This window comes from Pinus tabuliformis, chromosome X, assembly GCF_031772625.1.
Source record: "Pinus tabuliformis cultivar Carrire ecotype Pingquan chromosome X, CPIR1, whole genome shotgun sequence".
NCBI lineage: Eukaryota > Viridiplantae > Streptophyta > Pinopsida > Pinales > Pinaceae > Pinus > Pinus tabuliformis.
Window position 1 is genome coordinate 1,399,912,474 of NC_142308.1, and position 20,279 is coordinate 1,399,932,752.

The window sequence follows — 20,279 nt, forward strand, 5'->3', positions numbered from 1 at the left end:
TTACTTAACCCTAGGGACCAAGGGCATAAAATTTTAGCAAAATAATCAATTAACGTTAGTCCCTGGACCTTATAATATTTAATTTTTTAAAGGAACCTCGAATTTAGCCTTTGGAAAATTTAAAATTACCTAGGAACTAGGACTTATGAGGGGATAAATTACTTTTTTAACCCTCAAGACATTTTATATCATGATTTTTTTTTACATTTTTACATCTCAAGGGGGAAAGCCCATTTGATATAGACCCTCATAGACTACCCAGTTCTGCGACACAAACATAATCTAGCAGATCAAGCAATTTGTAATAAAATAACCTAATCAAATAGTTAGGATTATTCCCAAGTCACTTTTACATAAACTCGATCTAACACACTAGGACTCCCTTAAGATTCTAATGACAAAATCCATTCCGACTTTGGGGTAAGGCTGAAGGAAAACTCTGCTAATCATGGATCGATGAGACAAAAAACCTTCTGGAATGTAGATCATCACCAAAAAATTAGGTTTATTTAGACAATTACATACATGACACAGATCTGCTGAGATTATTTACAATTTACACATGCAAACTGGGTTTACAATATAACATGATCACGCTGATGATGATAGTCGAACGGCACAGACACATTGATCAAGCGCTATCCCTTTTGCGAAAAAAAGCGAGTGTACTGCTATGGGTCATTGACATGTAGTGGTCAACATCTGGCTCTACTTGGGGACACGTTGCTGCACTGTAGGAATGTGAGAATCCAAAATCTACATCCACGCAACACACGACAAAACATTAGTAACGTCCATCTAAAAATCATCATATAACATTAAGCACAAGAAAGATATAAGCTCTTCATTTATTAACTATCTAGTAACATGAAAAGTAAATCTAATCCTAAAACAGAAATGAAATGCTGAAAAGATAAGGAGTAGGGTTAGAAATACAATACAGAGGATGCCCCATGGCATCAGATGTTATCTTTGAAGAATAGCTTGAGCATTTGGCCATTTGCAGGTAAGTCAAGTGGTTCGCCATCCAATCTGCTCAAGTGGAATGAGTTTGGTCTAGCAATGTCTCGAATAATGTATGGTCCTAGCCACAAACTGTCAAATTTCTTGTGTTTTCCTGGTTTTTCATTTTTGAGATCCAAAAGGGGCACCATATCTCCAACCTACAAAGATCTAGATCGAGATGATTTATCAAAGCTTTCCTTAATGTTAGATTGACTTTTACATATATTATCAAAAGCTACCCTACAAGTTTCATCCAACTCCACAATTTGATCAATTCTATTTTGAACAACATCTTTATTAGTGGAAAAATGTTGAAGGAGCTGATAAACTGGCAATTTCAGATGCACAGGTAAGGTTACATCCAAGCCATAAACCAATTCAAAGGGACTTTTACCAGTAGCTTTCTTTTTAGTGATCCCATCTGCCCATAAAGCATACTTGATTTTGCTATCCTAAGCCCGCTTATTATCTCCTACTATCTTTTTGATAATGGTTATGAGATTTTTATTACTTGATTCAGCAAGACCATTACCCTGAGGACAGTAATTTGATGAATGAGATAAGACAATGCCATACTTAAAACAAAAAGATGAAAATTCTGAAGAACTAAAGGTCTTGGCATTATCAGTAGTGATCTTAGCAGGGACACCAAATCTAGTAATGATATTATTTTCAATGAAATCCATAATGACCTTTTCAGTGGCATTCTTAGCAAGGATGGCTTCAACCCATTTAGTGAAATAATCGGTAGCAGTCAAAATACATGAGTAGCCACTGCTAAAATTTTCATGAAACTTCCCAATGAAGTCCAGACCCCAATGCTGAAAAGGTGCCTCCACAATGACATGTTGTAAGGGCAGGGCAGCAAGCTTCTATTTCCGAGTGAACAGTTGGCAGGCTTGACAACCTTTAACAAACCTATGTACATCATAAAAAATTGAAGGCCATTAATAACCAGCACTCAGAGTTTTGTGGGCAGTAGTTCTAGCAGCATAATGACCACCACAAAATCCTGAATGAAACTCAGAAACTAACTTCTTGGACTCAATTTTATCAACACCTCTAAGTACTATGCCCTCAGGATTTCTCCATCCAAGACCATCCTTCATGAGGCAATATTTAGTGGCTTTAAATCTAAGAGCCCCTCTCTTATGAGCAACTAAATGGTTAGGACATGTAAGATTTATCAAGTAATAGACAATGTCCTTGTACCACTCATGCTCTCCTAATCTTTGCAACTCAAGCGAAGATGAATCATTAAGACAAAACAAACCAAGAGCTTTTTCATTACCTTCAGTGATCATTTGAGCCAAGCCTTGGCCTTTGACTAACTTGGTGGGTCTAATCTCTAAATCATATTCCTGTATTTTAGTAACCCACCTAGCATGAGTCCCTAAGTAATCAGTTTGAGTTAGTATACCCTTAACAACAGAATGTGGGACAAAAGCAATGACTTTGGAATAACCCACATAAGTCTTGAAATGCTTAAGAGACTTGACTACAACATAGGCTTGCTTTTCCATGGTATTGTACTTTAATTCAAAGTTTTGAAGCACTCTACTCATGAAGGCAATAGGCTACTCGTGACCATCGTTGTTTTTCTGTAACAATATACCAGTAATGGCATCTTCAGAAGCTAAAGAGAAAACCATGAAATCCTTAGAGTAATCGGGGCTAACTAAAACAGGGGCTCTTGCAATAGCTCCTTTGATTTCCTGAAAATCTTTTTTGTCATCTTCTTTCCAAACAAATTTTACATCTTTCTTCAGAAGACTCTGAATAGGCTTAGCTACTTCTGCGTAATTTGGAATAAATCTTCTAAGAAAATTTGTTTTTCCAAGAAAAGACTGAAGGGACTTAAGATTATGGGGAAGGGGAATCTTTTGGATTGACTCAACTCTTTCAGGATCAATCTTGATTGCATCTTTAGAAATGATGTGACTAAGTAATTTCCCTTTAGTTACTCCAAAAACAGACTTAGCCGGGTTTAAAGAAATCTCGTACTCTCTACATCTATCAAAAACTTGCCTAAGATGACTTATGTGACTAATACCATCCTTAGAAAAAACAGTAAGATCATCCTGATAAATTTCGATAAATTTCCCAATTAAACCTTTGAAGGCATAATCCATAGCCCTTTGAAACATAGCCCTAGCATTGGTTAATCCAAACGGCATTCTAATATATTCGAAAGTACCCCATGGTGTGGTGAATGTAGTTTTGTGACGATCCTCTTTCTTAACCCATACCTGATTATATCCAGAAAAACCATCTAGCAATGACATCATTCCAGAACCAGTTACTCTTTGCAACATAGTCTCCATGTTTGGCAAAGGGTAATTATCTTTCTTACATGCTAGATTAAGGTTTCGAAAATTGACACAAAGTCTTATTGTACCATTCTTTTTCCTAACAATCACCAGGTTGGAACACCATGTTGAATGCCTCATTTGAGCAATAATTCCTGCTGCAAGCATCTTTGAAAGCTCCTTTTGAACTAGAGGGGCTAACTTAGGATTTATCTGCCTAAGCTTTTGATGAAAAGGTTTAGCATTTTCATCTTTCAAGGGGATAGTGTGCTCCATGATATCTTCCCTATGACCTTTTAATTCATCATAAGAAAATGCTAAAACACCCTAATATTCACGAAGTAAATTGGTTAACCTTTTTATTTCTTCAACATTAGTACCCTTACCAATTTTAACAATCTTTGTATCCCTAGAAGTACCAATGTTTACCTCGATGTATTCGTTTAGATCCATTTTATTTTCCTCTCTCAAATTTGTGGCATCATGCCGATCAAAGTGCTGCTCTAAAGAAATCACATTCCTAGGAGTAGGACTTATGATATCTTCATGATCATCAGATCCCTCCTCCTTAGAATCTATCCGAAAATTTTCAAACTCATCCAAATTATCAAGAAAGCGAATCACTTGTTTCTCGTCATCAAAAACTCGCCAATGCTCTGAGTTATCTGGAACAGAAGGCCTAAATATAACTTCCATTTTTATCTTATCCTTAATCAGCCCTTCAGATAACTGCAAAGTAGAAGCAGCTACAACAATCTCATTTGCTGAATTATTCTGCTCCCTTGGGATTAGCCTCCAAGTTGAAGGCATCAAAGTATTCCATAGTATCCCATACAGCATTTCGATAATTCCTTAACCTTTGATTTTTACATGTAAATTTATTTTTAAGCTGCATGATAATTAAGTCAGAATCCCCCTTCAAGAAGGTTGTCTTGACGTCCATCTAGTGAATCTGCCATCCCATCCACGTTGCTAGAGATATGACCAATTGGATGGAATTACATCTGGCAACTGGGGTGAAGGTCTCTTCATAGTCTATCCCTTCCTTTTACGCATACCCCTTTACGACGAACCTCGCCCTGTACTTCTCCACGCTGTTGTCTTCAGTGTACTTAATTTTATAAATCCATCAAGAGCCCACAATTGACTTGCCCTCAGGCCTCGGCACTACCTCCCAAACATCATTCGTCATGATAGAACTATACTCTTCTACCATGGCATCTACCCACACCTGATGTTATGCAGCCTCTTGATAGCTGGAAGGTTCAACAACCTATGCCACCAATGCTTGGTACCTGTCTGGTTGTTTGTGTTCTTTGTGTTCATCTTTGGAGCTCCTATGAACTCCTATGCATCCCTCAATGTCTAACGAACTTCCCAGTTGGCTCGACCACTAGTGGTGGGAGGATGAACCAACTCCTCATCCTACCTCCACTGCTTTGTCTACAATGGTCTTACTAGATCCCCTGCACCGGAGGATGTGCTAGTACTGGTAACAATACTAGATCCATGTGATTTTCCTCGTGCCCCTACAATTAGACTAATGGAGCTCTTGTTGGCTCACTCTTATCACCTGCTGGCATCTAGCGAGATTTCTTGAAGGCTCTATCCTCCATAAACTTTACGTCCTGTCTCACGATAATCTTCCTACTGCTAGTAACGTAGATGATGTATGCCTTAGAGGCTTCACTACACCCAACAAAGTACCCCTTTTTTGCACTCTGATCCAACTTGGTGTGCTTCTTATCTCGTACATGGCAATAGGCTATGCTACCAAATATCCTAAACTGAATGCCTCTAGGATTCTTCCCTTAGAAGACTTCTTCTGGTATTGTCTTCCCCAATGCCCTATGAGGAACACTGTTCTGTATATACACAGTTGTGTTACATGCCTCTTCCCAGAGAAATTTTGGCAAGGCCTGGTCATATAACCTCACATTTGCAGCCCCAACTATGGACTTGTTCTTTCGCTCCACTACCCCATTCTGTTGTGGATTGTATGGAGTTGTCTACTCCCTCCTAATGCCTTCCTTCGAACAGAAACCCATGAAGTCACTATGTGCGTACTCACCTTTGTTATCTAAGTGAAGCATCTTAATCTTCTTCCCTATTACATTCTCTACTAGCGTCTTAAACTCCTTGAAATGATTGAAGACCTCACCCTTGGCCTTCAAGAAGTAGATCCAGTTTTTCCTAGAATAGTTATCAATAAAAGTGACAAAGTACTTGTACGCTCTGAGAGATCTAGTGGACATAGGACCACAAATATCTAAATGTATAAGCTGTAACACACCATTTGATTTGTTGTTACCTCTTGGGAACACCGCCTTAGCATATTTCCCAAGTACACACCCTTTGCATACATCATCATGTTCCGTGCCTAATTCTGGAACACCTGTTACTATCTCCCTGAGCATTCTAAGTGCTCCATGATGTAAATGTCCCATCCTCCTATGCCATAACTCATTCAGGTATCTCCCACTGTTACTGCCATTGCTAACTAGTTCCATTGGAGAGTCGAACTGCAACCTATACAATTTGTTGCTTCATACCCCAATCTATTTCACCTTCTTCCAGTTTTGGTGTTTGATGAACACCTTCTTCCCCACAAAGTGGACATCATATACCTTTTCCTATAGCTAGGGAACTCAAATTAGGTTCATACCTAGTCACGACACATGCAATACATCAGTAACACTGGTGCTTGTTCATGACTCCCTCTGAATGTCAATGGTACCTCTCCCAACTGGAGTACATTTAGTCATGTTTCCCATTATTATCTGGAAGTCCATCTTATCCTCATTATAGTTGGTGAAGTACTCTCTAACTTCTATCATGTGAGCTGACGCTCCACTGTTTATATACTAGACTCCCCGTGAAGCTGAGCTAGCTAGGCAAGTTATCTGAGCAAACTTGTACTCCAGTCTGGAAGACAAATTTGTAGCCTCTTGAATATCAAATCTGTCTATGGTCATACTAAAGAATTATGAAAAATTTACTGAAGATATCCTGAGTATAATTTTGTGTTCTTTTACTCTTCCACCCAGCGCTGATCTGCTACTGCAAAACCTGCTTCAAAACCACTACGCCCAAACCTTCTCAACAAATCTCTAATCTTCTCACCAAAACTACTTCCCAGCAATACCACTGCCTGCTAGAAGTACTATTGAGCTATTCAAACTTTTCCTCCTATCTGGATCTAGAAATCAAATTTCCTGCCCAACAATTCGAACTGCTTGGCTGGTCTCTGTGCAGATCTGGAAGTTTTGCCTAGAGACTCCCTCTAATGCTGCAAAATTTTTGCTTTGCTATTGAGCTCCTGATCTGTCTTCAACTTGGCTTTGATACCATGTGAAAATTCCTTGAAATGCAGCAACTGGAATTTATTCTCTAATTGATTAATTATACAATTTATTTTGCTATGGAAAAATAACGAATTAATCACACTGCAATTTCTTCACAAAAAAATGTTGCAGAAAAGTAAACTAGAACTGAGAAAAAATAGAGTGCACACATAATAAAAATGACATTGTTAGCTTTGGACAAATGTCTCCGAAAAAACCCTGTTGACCACTACGTGTCAACTACCCATAGCAGTACACCCCCTTTTTCGCAAAAAGGGACAACGCTAGATCGACGTGTCCGTGCCATTCGACTGTCATCATCAGCCTGATCATGTTATGTTGTAAACCCAGTCTGCATGATTAACTTGTAAATAATATTTAAAAATCTGAGTCATGTATGTAAATTGTCTAGGCAAACCTAATTTTCTAGTGATAATCTACATTCCGGAAGGTTTTTTGTCTCACCGATCCATGATCGGCAAAGTTTTCCTTCAGCCTAACCCCAAAGCTGGAATGAATTTTGTCATTAGAATCTTAGGGGAATTCTAGTGTGCTTAGAGTCTATGTAAAAGTAATTTGGAAATAACTCTAACTATTTGGTTAGGTTACTACAAATTGCTTGATCTGCAAGATTATAGTTATGTCGCAGAACTGGGTGGTATACGAGGGTCTATGTCAAATGGGTTTTCCCCCTTGAGATGTAAAATTGTAAAAGACATGATGTAAAGTGTCTTGAGGGTTAAAAAATGTTTTAATCCCCTCATAAGTCCTAAGTCCTAGGTCCTAGGAGATTTTTCCAAAGGGCTAAGTTCAAGGATCCAAAAAAAAAAAAAAAAGATATAAATATTAAAAAATAATTAAAAAATAAAAAATTTTAAAAAATAAAATAAAATAATAATAAGTAAAAGTTTTGAGAAAATAAATGCAAAGTTTTAATTTTTTAATATATTAAAATGCATTTAAAATTTCGACGAATGAGATTGAAATGGATTTTGATCCTCATCGATGGTCGAGATTAGTTTGACATAGATCACTCGAACTAGCCGTTGGGAATTTTCCCTTTAAATAGGGTGTTAGGGGTCATTTGAGATCGGCTTTGATCTTAGAGTCTTTAGCTAAAATAAAATAATAATAAGTAAAAGTTTTGAGAAAATAAATGCAAAGTTTTAATTTTTTAATATATTAAAATGCATTTAAAATTTCGACGGATGAGATTGAAATGGATTTTGATCCTCATCGATGGTCGAGATTAGTTTGACATAGATCACTCGAACTAGCCGTTGGGAATTTTCCCTTTAAATAGGGTGTTAGGGGTCATTTGAGATCGGCTTTGATCTTAGAGTCTGGTGCTAAAGAAAGGTCTCGTGTAGTCATTTTTTGTGCAATAAAGAAAGACTTTGGGGTTGAAAATCTTGCTAGTGTTACTCTTTTGAAAACGATGTAATATGTTTTATTTTTTTGCATAATTTTATTTTCAGTCATTGATAATAGCTTGATGATGATTGATTCAAGCACAAGTATCTTGTCTGATCTCTGGGGTTTGAATGATAGTTTAGATTCTGAAATATAATGGCAAGTATCTCCAATTGATCTGGATTTCACTATTGTTTTCTCCCTCTATGTTAATGGTTGATTTTAAGCTGTACAGGAAATCCCTTTTTTTAGATTACCGGGCGTTTGGGGAAGTTCTCGGCTGAACCAGCCAACTCGCGATTGTGTTTTTTGAAAGAGCCCAGCCAATTTTGATTCCAGGCTTATCATTTGAAATTTTTTTATGAATGAGTGAAGGGATTTCTAAAGTATCTCACATTAAGTTTAAAATTCTGAAAATATTTCTGTGGCATATTGACAAATCTGGCTATTTAGAGCCTTCAGTTTGTGAATACTGTAATTATTTAGCTGATTCTTAGGGGTTTTAGGGTTTCATTTATTTTTTTCATTTTCAGGTTCTGGCTGTTTGTTTTCATTGTTTTCAGGTTGCAAGTACAGGTTTTTGAAAATTGTGCAGGGATAATCTTCAATAGGTTTTCAAATTTTCTGAAGAAGGTCAGCGATTTGCTTGCTGGGGTTTTATTTCCAAAGAAAATTTTTTGAAATTTTTTAGGGAGGCTGCGCCCTCGGACTTGCACTTCTCCAGATTTACGCTGTTTCCCTTTTCATCATGGTTTCTGCCTGCATGTGGCTCAGCCCCCACTCTCCGCCATTGAAACCTTGCCTCTCACGCAGCTGCCATCCTTATGCTGCAGCGTTCAAGCTTCTGCGTCTATCCCTCAACCATCTCCACAATAACTTCACGCTGCCTCTTTTTTTGTCCAAAAAAAATCTCCCGCACCTCTTCCTTCATGCATTTTTTCCATTCACGCAGTCTGCCATCCTCCTGCTTGCTACTCCTTCATTCCTATTGCTCCCTCACCCATCACATTGATCCATCTCACATTTCTCAATCCCTCTGCATCTTCACCAAACCCATCGTTTTCCTAGGCCATCACCCCCTCACCACATATCCAAACTATATTCTACCTGCAAGAAAAAGAGAACGAGTTCACCGCTACTGCCCACGTATTTCCCCTTGGCTGTCTGCAATCTCCAGCTCCAAGCTCCACGCTGCCTTGCCAGCTCCCACGCAGCCATACTCCCTCATTGTGTTGCCTGAGCTTGATCCCCTCCATGTTCCACGCATCTTCTGCAACCTTCAACCTGCAAAAACAAATTCTCCACGTTGGTGCCATCAAGAACTCTCCAAGCCTGCACATAACAAACACTCAACAAATTTCGATTTCAAATTTTTTTATATGCTATAATATGCGTTAGTTTGGTTTCATATGTATATGCGTAGAGATAGAGATTAGAGTTAGATTTTTTTTTCAGCATATGTTTATTTTTTTTTTGTTTTTTATATGAAGTATGTTTTAATATCTATAAAATAAAAAACGTAAAAAAATTTCGATTTTTTTTTATAATTAAGTTTTTAACTTTAGAAAATTTTGTTAAAGATCCGTTTAGTTTTAGTTTTGTTTCATTTTTTAATAAATCAAAAATCACAAAAAAATAAATATGTTATGTTCGTGTATTTAGATTAGATTTTGATTTTTAGTTAAATTAGATTTTAGTTTTGACTTAAAACCATTGTGATATATGCATTTTGTTAGTTTAGTTTTTTTAGAATTAAATTTTAAATTTCATTATTGTATATATTTATTTTTTATTTTAAGTTTCATTTAGTTTAGAGTATCATAAAAGGTTTAAGTTTTAGCCTTTAATTTTTTTAGTTTCATTTTTTATTTTTTAGATTTATTTAAAGTTTAGTTTAATTTTGTTTAAATTTTGATAAATATATAAAAAAAAAAAGCCCAAAAACATAAAAAAGTAATCTCTAGGATTTTTATTTTGTTTTATGGTTTAGATTTAAATTTTATCTATTTAGGGTTTAGTTTTATTTTATTTTTAGAATTTAAAAAATCAAAAAATTATAAAAAATATCTCATAAAAAAATTAAAAAATATAAACAAAAATTATTTAAAAATTAATTTTTTTTTGAAAAGCTTAGCTAAAAATTGAAAAATTATTTTGGTATCTTTTTGTGGTATCTATGTTCCACTTCTCTATAGTTAAATGCACTTAAACATTTATTTAAAGATTAGCTGTTGAAAAGTGGTGAATTTTTTCGTGAACTGGTCAGCATTTAAATTTTATGATCATTTAAAGCATTTAATTTTTCTTGAAGTTTAATTGCTGGATCATCGTTAAAGCATTGTGAATTTATTGAATATCTTGCATTGCTTGGGTTATTTGATGATAAATGATTGTTAATGGTGGAATTACAAAGTTCATATTTCTCCAGCATTTGATAAACAATTATTCAATCATTAACTCCAAAAGGCACTAGTCCATTAATTTCTAAATCAATCAAAGTGCTAAATCGCCTTGCTGTGTCTCCAACCCAACTAGTTCACAGTTGGTCTTCATTCATCCCATAGGGTCTACCCCCCTTAGCCTCGGGAGACAGCTTAAACGGAGAGATCGGGGATCAGGGTGACAGCCCTCGGTCTGAGTGTTGTCGCAACAATCTGTGCGACAACAAACCCAATGTGGGAAAACCAGTGCAAAAAATGACGATTTTATTATTATTATTATGCAATAGTGAAAATTCTTAGTACAATCTAGATGCCAAACTGGAAATCCTCTCTTGAGGAAATACTGACAAAATTATTGAGGGAATTTTTATGTTCTCCACAAGCAACCCGACAACAATCTCGCCACTCGAACTAGCACCCAGAACACCCCTACATAGGCTTTTTCTCTGTGTATCCTGTAACTCGCACTGCCCAGAACTGCCTCTAATTAAGACATCTTGCTTGTTGCTTCCCCTTTAAGTAATTCTCCAGCCCTCTATAAAATTATCCTGGTCTCTGGCGCCTGAATCGACCTCCTCTTCAACAAAATCGAACTACCTCTTTGAGGCTCTACACAAGCCCCTATGCAACCTCCTGTGGAATAACTCGACCTCTCTCAACTGACTCTTCCAACACTGGAAACCTCCACTGAAATCTATGTTGCTGCTCCTCTGCCTCTACTACTTATCTCTGGCTTGAATTCTCTTCCTGGCTGAATCTCTGCTCTCAGGGAAATTCGATCTGCCTTAAATCACCCACTCACTCGATGTGTCTACTGTGCCCAGTGTTGCGGGGGAGCGCCCCCCCCCCCCCCGCTCCCGCTCCCGATCCGCGCGGGAGCGACTCGGGAGCGGGTCGGGAGCGCACTCCCGAAAAAAAATTTCGCTCCCTGCCTTTTCGAGAGCGTTTTCGGGAGCGTTTTGCCTTTTTTGCATTTTTTTTTTTGTAGTAATGTTCGAAATGCAATTTTTTTTGAAAGAAACAAATAGTTTTTGAGTGGGGCAACTTAATGATCAAGTCTAGGCCCTAGTATTGATATGCTATTCATGGTAATGTTAAATTCTTAAAGTAAAAGTGACATTTTCTTTAATTTTCATTTTCATCCTTTTACTTAAATTTTTAACATTACCATGAAATGACTCAGGATGTTTGAGAGTGGTTTCGTCCTCATTGGATTTCATATGGAGAAAGTAGAATTTTAGATTTCATTCAAAATCCAACAGACTTATCAGTTTTTCAGGATTTCAGGATTGGGGGATTGCAATGTTTCCATTGAATTTTGTCATGTATTAGGGTATGGAACTCATATTTAATCAAGAGTACCAATCCCTCTATGTACCTTGATGTTAGTGACATTGGTTGTCGAACTCCTCTATCATGACCCTTCTAAAAATGTACGCATCACTCAAACAAAATCTTGACTTGACATGCTATGCTTTTTCTATCTTATGTTAATGCTGAGAGGGTGATATTAATGCTTGGAGGGTGATATTTATGACAAAGATCCTGATTTTGCAACAAGACTAAAAAATTAGACATTTCTCGTGGTGGCAAGAGGCCCAAGCATAAGAAATAGATAATAGATTTACTTCTCTTTTCTAGTTTCTAGTAGCTTTTATAACTATTGACTCTTTCATATTTATTATGATATTTTTTTAAACAATATATGACAATTTAAGTTTGAAGTTGGCAATTATAACTCATTAGTAATGAATTATGAATATGATGCTTCATGAAAGTTGAAAGTTGTTTCATTTCATTTCATTTTATAACATTTCATTTCATGTTAGATATTATTTGTTGTAATGGTTACACTTAGCTTACAAATACAACTTTGGTGATCAATGATGATAAATGTTATATATTGAATTTTGAAAGCTTGAAACTTTAAGATTGATGAATCATGAGACTCAATATGTTGTATGTTACTATGTTACTAACTTGCGGACGTGGTTGATGAAGATTATAACTTCTAGATGATTGTTGTTATATGGTTCAATCTATGCTTTTTTATGTTTTTTATATCTAATTCATCATTCTACATGTTTTTGTTGACATATATGTATCAAAAATTAAAAAATATAAAAAATATATATATATTTTTAAAAAATCGCTCCGGGATTCGCTCCCAAACCGGGAGCTTCTGAAAATGGTCGCTCCCGCTCCCGCTTCCGCTCCCGCTCCCAAGTAACATTGACTGTGCCTATCTCCATCCCCATTGACATACTCTTATAATCTCTCGTTGGTGAACCAATGGCCATGATTAGATCTCCATCAATGGCTATGATAATCTCAAACTCAATCCATGTGAGTTTTTAGAGCGTTCTCACTTTTCTCAATTAATTCACTTTAATTAATCGATTTCCCTAAGTTAGATTTAGGCAATCTTTAATTATCGGTCAATTAATTTAATTGAGTTGTTTCTCGGTATTTTCTCCGGAAACTTTGTCTATGTTTTAGAGATCGTGTTTCTTAGTCTTTCTAACCAAAGTCAAGACTAGAACACCTGTCCGATGCTACAAAAACTAACACTAATATCCAACACAACCCTTTTTTTCATATCTCAAAACACAAATAATTCTACAAATTTTATATCTAGGAAAAATTACCTACCCTGATTTACTAATTAGTCATTATTGTGATGATTAAGTATCTTGATGGAAGGCTAACCATACTCTTGCAAGCCTATATTCAGCATACCAGTACATCAATAGACATAGACATAGATATACGTTTGCAAACACAGAGATATGAGAATAATTGCAAGCAAACATAAGAGTATAAAGGACTTGATCAAATGTATCTCTGGAATGTATCTACTGATCTTTGGCTTAACCCTCTTTGTTATAGATTGGTTCACAACTTCCCCAAAATCATAAGATAATTCCTTTTCGATGTGATAAATATCATTACTATTAAAACTATTATTTAAATGATTTCTAATCCATTGTAATGTTAAATTTGAGAAGAATGTTGGTTATTACTATGATAATTTCAATATTTTTCAATAATCATAACATGTCTGTCAGGTACCATAAACATCAAAAGGTTCAAGTTTTTGTGGTTCAAATCCTATTATAATAAAAAAGATTCCACTATTATCTTTACAGAACAGACCTCTTATTATCTCAACTCAAACACATTTCTCAGACTATTGTTGCCTATTTGAACAAAATCCTTTATTTACCACTGATCTTCATGAAATAAGAATGTGATTTACCTTAAAGCACCCACTATTGGATATTGGGTGCCTGCTTTATAAAGCAACCGGAAGTAGTAGCAATTTGAAAAAGATGCTGCGAATTCCATCCTCTTATCTCTTCCTATAGTCTGCAGTTTGAAAAGAATATTCAAAAGGAATATATTCAAAGTTAAATGCCACTAAATGTATGAAAAGAAGAAAATATAGATTACACAAATATTGAAAATAATTTGGGATTAATTTGATAAAAAGTGAAATTCTGGTTTGAATTCCTGCATAATAGCTAATGGTTTTCAACAGTAATTGTAACTAATTAACTTACTTGCATCACTCCCCCTGAACTTGGCATGTCCTGAAAAATTAAATCAAGAATTTTCAGAGTTAGACTAATTCTCAAAGAACAACATGGTCAAAGAAGAAAGCATGCCCTACTTGTCTGTCTATCCACCACATAAGCAACTTATAAAGAAGATGGCAGTATTCCATATGGTAATGTCTAGTTTTTTGAACCAAATATCTCAATGAACATCAATTAACACCAATTTCAATAATGCCACGCCTACAACAAGTGAATGAATAAATAACAAGACTCTAATTATAAGATATCCAAATGCACAATATGAGATGAATATTCAAATGGATCTCGTTGAATTATAAACAGGAGATAAAGGGGACAATGTATCCTATGCTCTAGGCCAAACTAACTATAGCTAAGACGAAAATAATGAATGGGGTTAGGTCCATAACATATTCCCCCCCACAACCCCTCTAAAGAGCTTTTGCCGCCTTCACCTCTTAGATTGCATGAGGGTAATCCGGGGGTGTACTTATCCAAGCATTAGAGTTGTTCCAGTTGCATGTCCCTTCCAAGCAAATACTAGAACTGGATGATCCATGATCAATGGTACATGCATGGGTTTAGAGAGTTCTCAATTTGGCATGACGAGCTAATGTTGTGATGATGTATCTACTATCAACAATATCATTTGTTTTACTAGATCATGCTTATAGAATGATATAAATGTGTTTTTCTCTTCACTTTAGATGGTTCTCTAAACCCTTGTGTTTGGTCATGGAATTTCTTTTTAGGTTTCATTTCAATGTTGATCTTTCCCTTGGCTTGTTCTGTAATATCCCTTATCAGAGATATCCCTTAAACACAAGTAAACTCCAACCAGAGAAATAAAAGTAGTGCAACATACAATAATGTATATATGGAATATAAGCAGATACTCGAGAAATGCAGAGAGAAATGCTAAGCCATTTTATTATACTGAGTAATGGAAAGAGTACAAGAGGTGATCAGAAAGATAGCACCTCGACTTGCACAAGGCAAGTGAAGAAATACACTCAGAATGGTAAAGAAATGGCCTCTCTCTGAATTGCATCCACACTGCCGAAGAACTATTGTGCTGCTGCTACTACTGGAATCAAATGAAGATTTGGGGCTGTTCCCCTCCTCAGAAAATGCTGAAACTCTGGAATCAGCCTTTGCTCAATAAACCAAGAAAAGCCTAGAAAGCTTTCCTAAAATGGCTGACCCCCGAAAATCACCCCCTTGGGGATCTACGCAATCCCTCAAGGCTCTGCGTTGCCCCTGAAGAGAATCCTCCAAAACTCTATCCGAAACTCTGCCAAAATCCTCCAATATGCAAGGGTTGATCCCTTGCTCAATCTCCCAGCTCAAATCCTCCACATAAACCCAATCCGGAGCTCCTACCAAAAGAGACTGCGTCCTCCCCCTCAAGAATGTGCAGTCATCAAAATGCTCAGTTCCTCCTCAACTCCAGAGATTGTTCCCCCTGCAAAATACTGATGAAACTACCTTGCCCGAGCAGGCACTCGAAGTCCCCCAGGGCTAAGGGTGAGATCTTCGAACAGAGACACTCAATGCACTAAATAGTACTACAGACAGGCTAAACAGCCAGCGTGCTCTAAGTCGAAGTGACTAGCTCAAATGCAACATAATCCAATGATCAAAATGAGGAGGCTCCTCTCTCCTTTATAGCGTTGGCCTCTCTCAAAACCCTAAGGCCCACCTCCTCCAACGTAGCCTCTCTCTTGCCACGTGCTCCTTCTCCATCTACGCAGTCCCTCCAAGTGTCTACGTGGGCCCCCTTCTCTACGTGGTCCTTTGGCCCCCTTGGCTCCCCTTTTAAGTTACAACGTTGTGCTACTAGGGAGTTTCTTTATTCAAAAGTGAGTTATGTCCCCCTTTCCTCACCTTTTTATTTATAAATAACTATAGAAGGCAAAATTGAGCAAAATCGAATATTCCAATTAGCCATGGCTAATTAGGAATATTACATGTTCCAACCATCTCGGTATGATCATTTATGGCTGAGGTGGGTGTGCAAGAGTCTTGGGATGGGTATATTGGTAAAGATGGGATATAGTTCTAGGATTCTTCACTTTGTCTCTTTGTAAAGTTGTGCTATGTTATTGTAAAGGTTATATACCTAGAGCAAGGTCTCCCTTCAATCATAAGCCTGAAAATATGTATTTCTGTCACATTTTGGTCTATGTTATGAGCTCCCTAGTACTTTGTGTTAATTGGTGTGTCATTGACATATAGATACCTTGAGATACACCCTCATGTGGAGTGCCACCCCACCCACCAGTGCTACATATTTTTATGAAATTGAGTTGATGAAGAGGTCAACTGTGGGATAATTTTCGTCTTGGTTGATGTAGCTCGGACAGGTGTTTTAGCCTTAGGTGGTGTTAGTGAGACTAGGAACAAAAGAGAAAAAAATTTATCCAAGACCAAGTTATTCTTTTGAATGTAAATATATTAGTTAAATTAATTAATTAGTTTTTAATAATTTTCCTAAGTTTTAACTTAGGGAAATAGATTAATTAATTAGTAATAATTGAGACATGGTCGATTTTCCTCTAGAGACTTCTAGTAAAGTTTCTAAGTGATCTTAGCCATTGATTAGATCATTTCAGATCTAGATCTTAGCTGTTGATTTCTCAACGAAAGATTATAAAGGAAATCAATGGCTAGTCTTGGAGATCAATTCATTACAATGAAGAACGCGCAGTGATAGCATGGGGTTTAACAACAATGGCGGTTTCAACATCAGTTGAAGCGGTGAATATTTCCGGAGTTTTCTTTCATTAGTATTCTTCCAGTTTCCAAGATCTAGAGGAGGAATTCTCCTAGAGTTATTTTGCATACAGAGAGGATGAGATTGCTAAGGGAGGTTGTATGAGTTGCCAGTTTAGCAAATCGAGATTTCCAGTTGTAGAGTGAATTGAAGCAAAGCAATTCAATAGCAGAAAAGGCGGATTGCAGGAATAGCGGTGTGAATTAAAGGAAAGGTTGTGTCAGATTGCAAAGGGAGGTCATAAGCCTTCTAGTGGTCAAATCGACCTGCGGAGGTGAAGAAATATTTTGCCAAATCTTTATCGTGGTTTGACAAGTAGTTGTAATATTTATCAATTGCAAAATTTGCTTAAGATTAATAATAAAACCATCATATCTGAAGAATTGGTTTTCCCTTCGCGTTTTTCTAGGGATGTTTTGTCCAAAAATATTGTGTCCATTTTGTGATTGGTTTTCTTATCAGAGTTTCCGCAATTTTTTTAATTGGTGAAATTTGTTGTAAATAATTTGCTGGGACAAATAATATGTTTAAAGATAGGAGAATAATAACTAGATTAACTGCAAATAAAATTTCCACATGGTATCAAAGCAAATCTGAAGCGTAGGGGTTTATCAGAGTAGATCAGTGTAGCGGTTTGGAAGAGGAAGCCAAGGGTTTAATACTAAGATCGATTTCTAGAATTACTTGGAGGAATTTTACTAGTGTTATTTTCTACAAAGAGGCCAAGTTTAGTGGTACAAATTGCCAGAGCGCATTTCTGGAGGCAGTGTGAATAGCCGATCAAATTTCTAGTTGCAAGTACGAATCAGGAAATTCATGTGATTACAAGAAGTGAGGATTCCTGTAGGCAGATTACAGGAAAGGAAAATTGCAAGAAAGGGTGGATTCTTGTAATTAGGAACTATGAATTGCTAGGAAATCAATTTGCAATATAACCAAGAAAATTGTTGGAAAGGGATGATATCACTTGCAGAGGGAGATCGTGAGGTTTTCCAGGTACTTTTGTGATCCAGGAGGATCCGAAAAGGCCAAAAATTCGAAGTCCTCATATCTCAGCAAAAAAAGCAACAAATTGTAGAGCTCGGAGAGATCATTGTAATGGGAGAATGACACCTCAATATGACTTCGTATGTGAAAGTTATGCCTGTCTAAATTTTTTGTCAACAAAAAAATTGCAGGTGTACCCTAGGGTGCCACATGGCACTCCCATAGGAAGCCACATGGCAACCTTGTTAGCAGAGCAGTGCCACATGTCGGCCTTGGATTGGACTATACGGTAGGGTAGTGATTGAAGTGGCTCAATGATATGGGGCCATGTGGCCCAATCAAATGGTGCCATTTGGCACCCAATGGGCACCCAAATTGGCCACCAATTGGCCAACTTGGTGGAAAAACCTGGCGGTGACAGCGAGCGAAAACAGTCTGACAATTAACAATGGCAGCATACCTATATATATTTATCGACGGTCAAATATGGTTGGCGAATAGATAACAAGCAGTGACACATTATTATATACAAAACAAATGAATGGTCGCGCCACGGGGTTTGAACCGAGGTTACTTGGAAGTGGGAGCAGAAGTAGGAGCGAGGAGTGACATTTTCAAAAGCTCCTGGTTTGGGAGCAAATCAAGAGTGAATTTTTATATAATATATATTTTTGTATAGTTTGATACATATATGTCAACAAAGGCATGTAGAATGATGAATTAGATATAAAAATCATAAAAACATGGATTACACCATATAACATCAATCATCTAGAAGTTATAATCTTCATTAACCACGTCCACAAGTTACAAGTTCTCATTTTTATAGCATGTAAGGGTGCACATAACCAAAATAGCATCGAGCGTAATCCATCTCTGAACTGAAAATACATCAACAAATAGGCTCTAGATGGCCTCTAGCATCCAAAAAAAATCATGCTACAACAAATGAATACATATCATCAAAATCATTTCCTATCTTGGGATCTTTGTCATTAATATCACCCTCTAAGCAATTAACATAAGATAGAAAAAATCTAGCATGTCAAGTCAAGATTTTGTTTGAGTGATGGGTACAATTTTAGTAGGGTCATGATTGAGGAGTTCGACAGCCAATGTCACTAACATGAAGGTACATACAGGGGTTGGTGCCCTTGATTAAATACAAGTCCCATACCCTAGTATATGACAAAATCAAATGGAAACATTCCAATCCCCCCAATTCGGAATTCCTGAAAAACTGATAAGTCTACTAGATTTTGAGTGAGTTCAAAAATTCTACTTTCTCCTCAAGGCACATTACTCGCTAAGAGGGAGTGTTGAATTCTGGTAGCATTGGATGTTCTCTAAGTCTCAAAATTTGCAGGGAGGCTTAGACACATGGATTCTCCAATACCCAGAAATCGTTTTGGGAAATTCCACTGGGAGACAGTTTTATTAAAACAGTTAATTGTTTTTAATGGGACCCTCAGTGTAAACTTAGGAAATTAAAATAATTAAAGGGTATTAATCTAACTCTGGGTGAAACTTCTAAAAGAAGATGATGATCAAGCCAAAATGACCTAAGCCATTGATTAGAAGTTAATTTGGGTTGTTGGTTGTCCAACAGAAAGATATAAGAAGAGGCTTGAGGGGAACTTGGAGAACACATGGAGGGGAGAACAAAAGTTTGATTTTCTGAAGGAGAGCAGCTGGCGGATAGACTTTCGATAGTGATCTTTTGCAGTGAGGAGTAGGGATAGTATCCGAAGGGAAATCTTTCTCGGTCGGAGAATACTCAACAGAGAAGAGAGAGAGAGATTCAACAGAGGCAGCACAGAGCCAGAGAAGCTGATGGAGAGCCATGCAGGGCCATGCAGAGGCTACGCAAAAGCTGAAAGGGAATCCATATATTTGCTAGAGAGATTGATTTCTGGAGCCGGACGTCGAGTTGTGAGACTCGGAGGGAAAAATTCAAAATCTTAGAGGCAAATCGATCATCCAAGACCAGTGACATAGGGCCTACACAATGATTGCGTAGACACTATGCAAAGGTAGCCAGGGGATGTCCATTCAGTGGCTGGATCAGCCAGGATTTCCAATGATAGTGTGAGGTAACCTCATTTATCTCTCTGTCGGTGATATTCTCTATAACTAGATTGCGGGGAAGGCATCCAAAGAGTTTATTCAGAAATTACTACTACATAATAATGAAGCCCTCAGAGTTGCTGCACCGATTTCCTCGCATTGGTTTTTCCCGAGGACATTTGTCCAAAAATAACTATGTATATGTGTTGTGTATTCCCATCTTGTTCAATTTCTTGTTTCCGCTTATAATTTAAATGGTGTAGGTTGCAGTGTATTCGTTTCAGTGTTTACTATAGGAAACAATAAATAATTTGGTTCAGTGATTAGCAAATAGGAGAAATGTAATCAGTTGCTACAGT

General features: G+C 37.0%; 1 protein-coding gene across 2 annotated transcripts in view; it reads right to left on the bottom strand.

Moving 5' to 3' along the window:
• Positions 1 to 20,279, bottom strand: part of LOC149145260 (adenylate kinase 5, chloroplastic-like) — a 399,806-nt gene that overhangs the window by 96,065 nt on the left and 283,462 nt on the right. For both annotated transcript variants that reach the window (XM_089447347.1, XM_089447346.1), the window contains 2 exons: positions 14,076 to 14,105; positions 13,772 to 13,881 (listed from right to left, as the gene is read on the bottom strand). In XM_089447347.1, the coding sequence (XP_089303473.1) occupies positions 13,772 to 13,881; positions 14,076 to 14,105 (140 nt within the window). The remainder of the gene's footprint in view (positions 1 to 13,771; positions 13,882 to 14,075; positions 14,106 to 20,279) is intronic.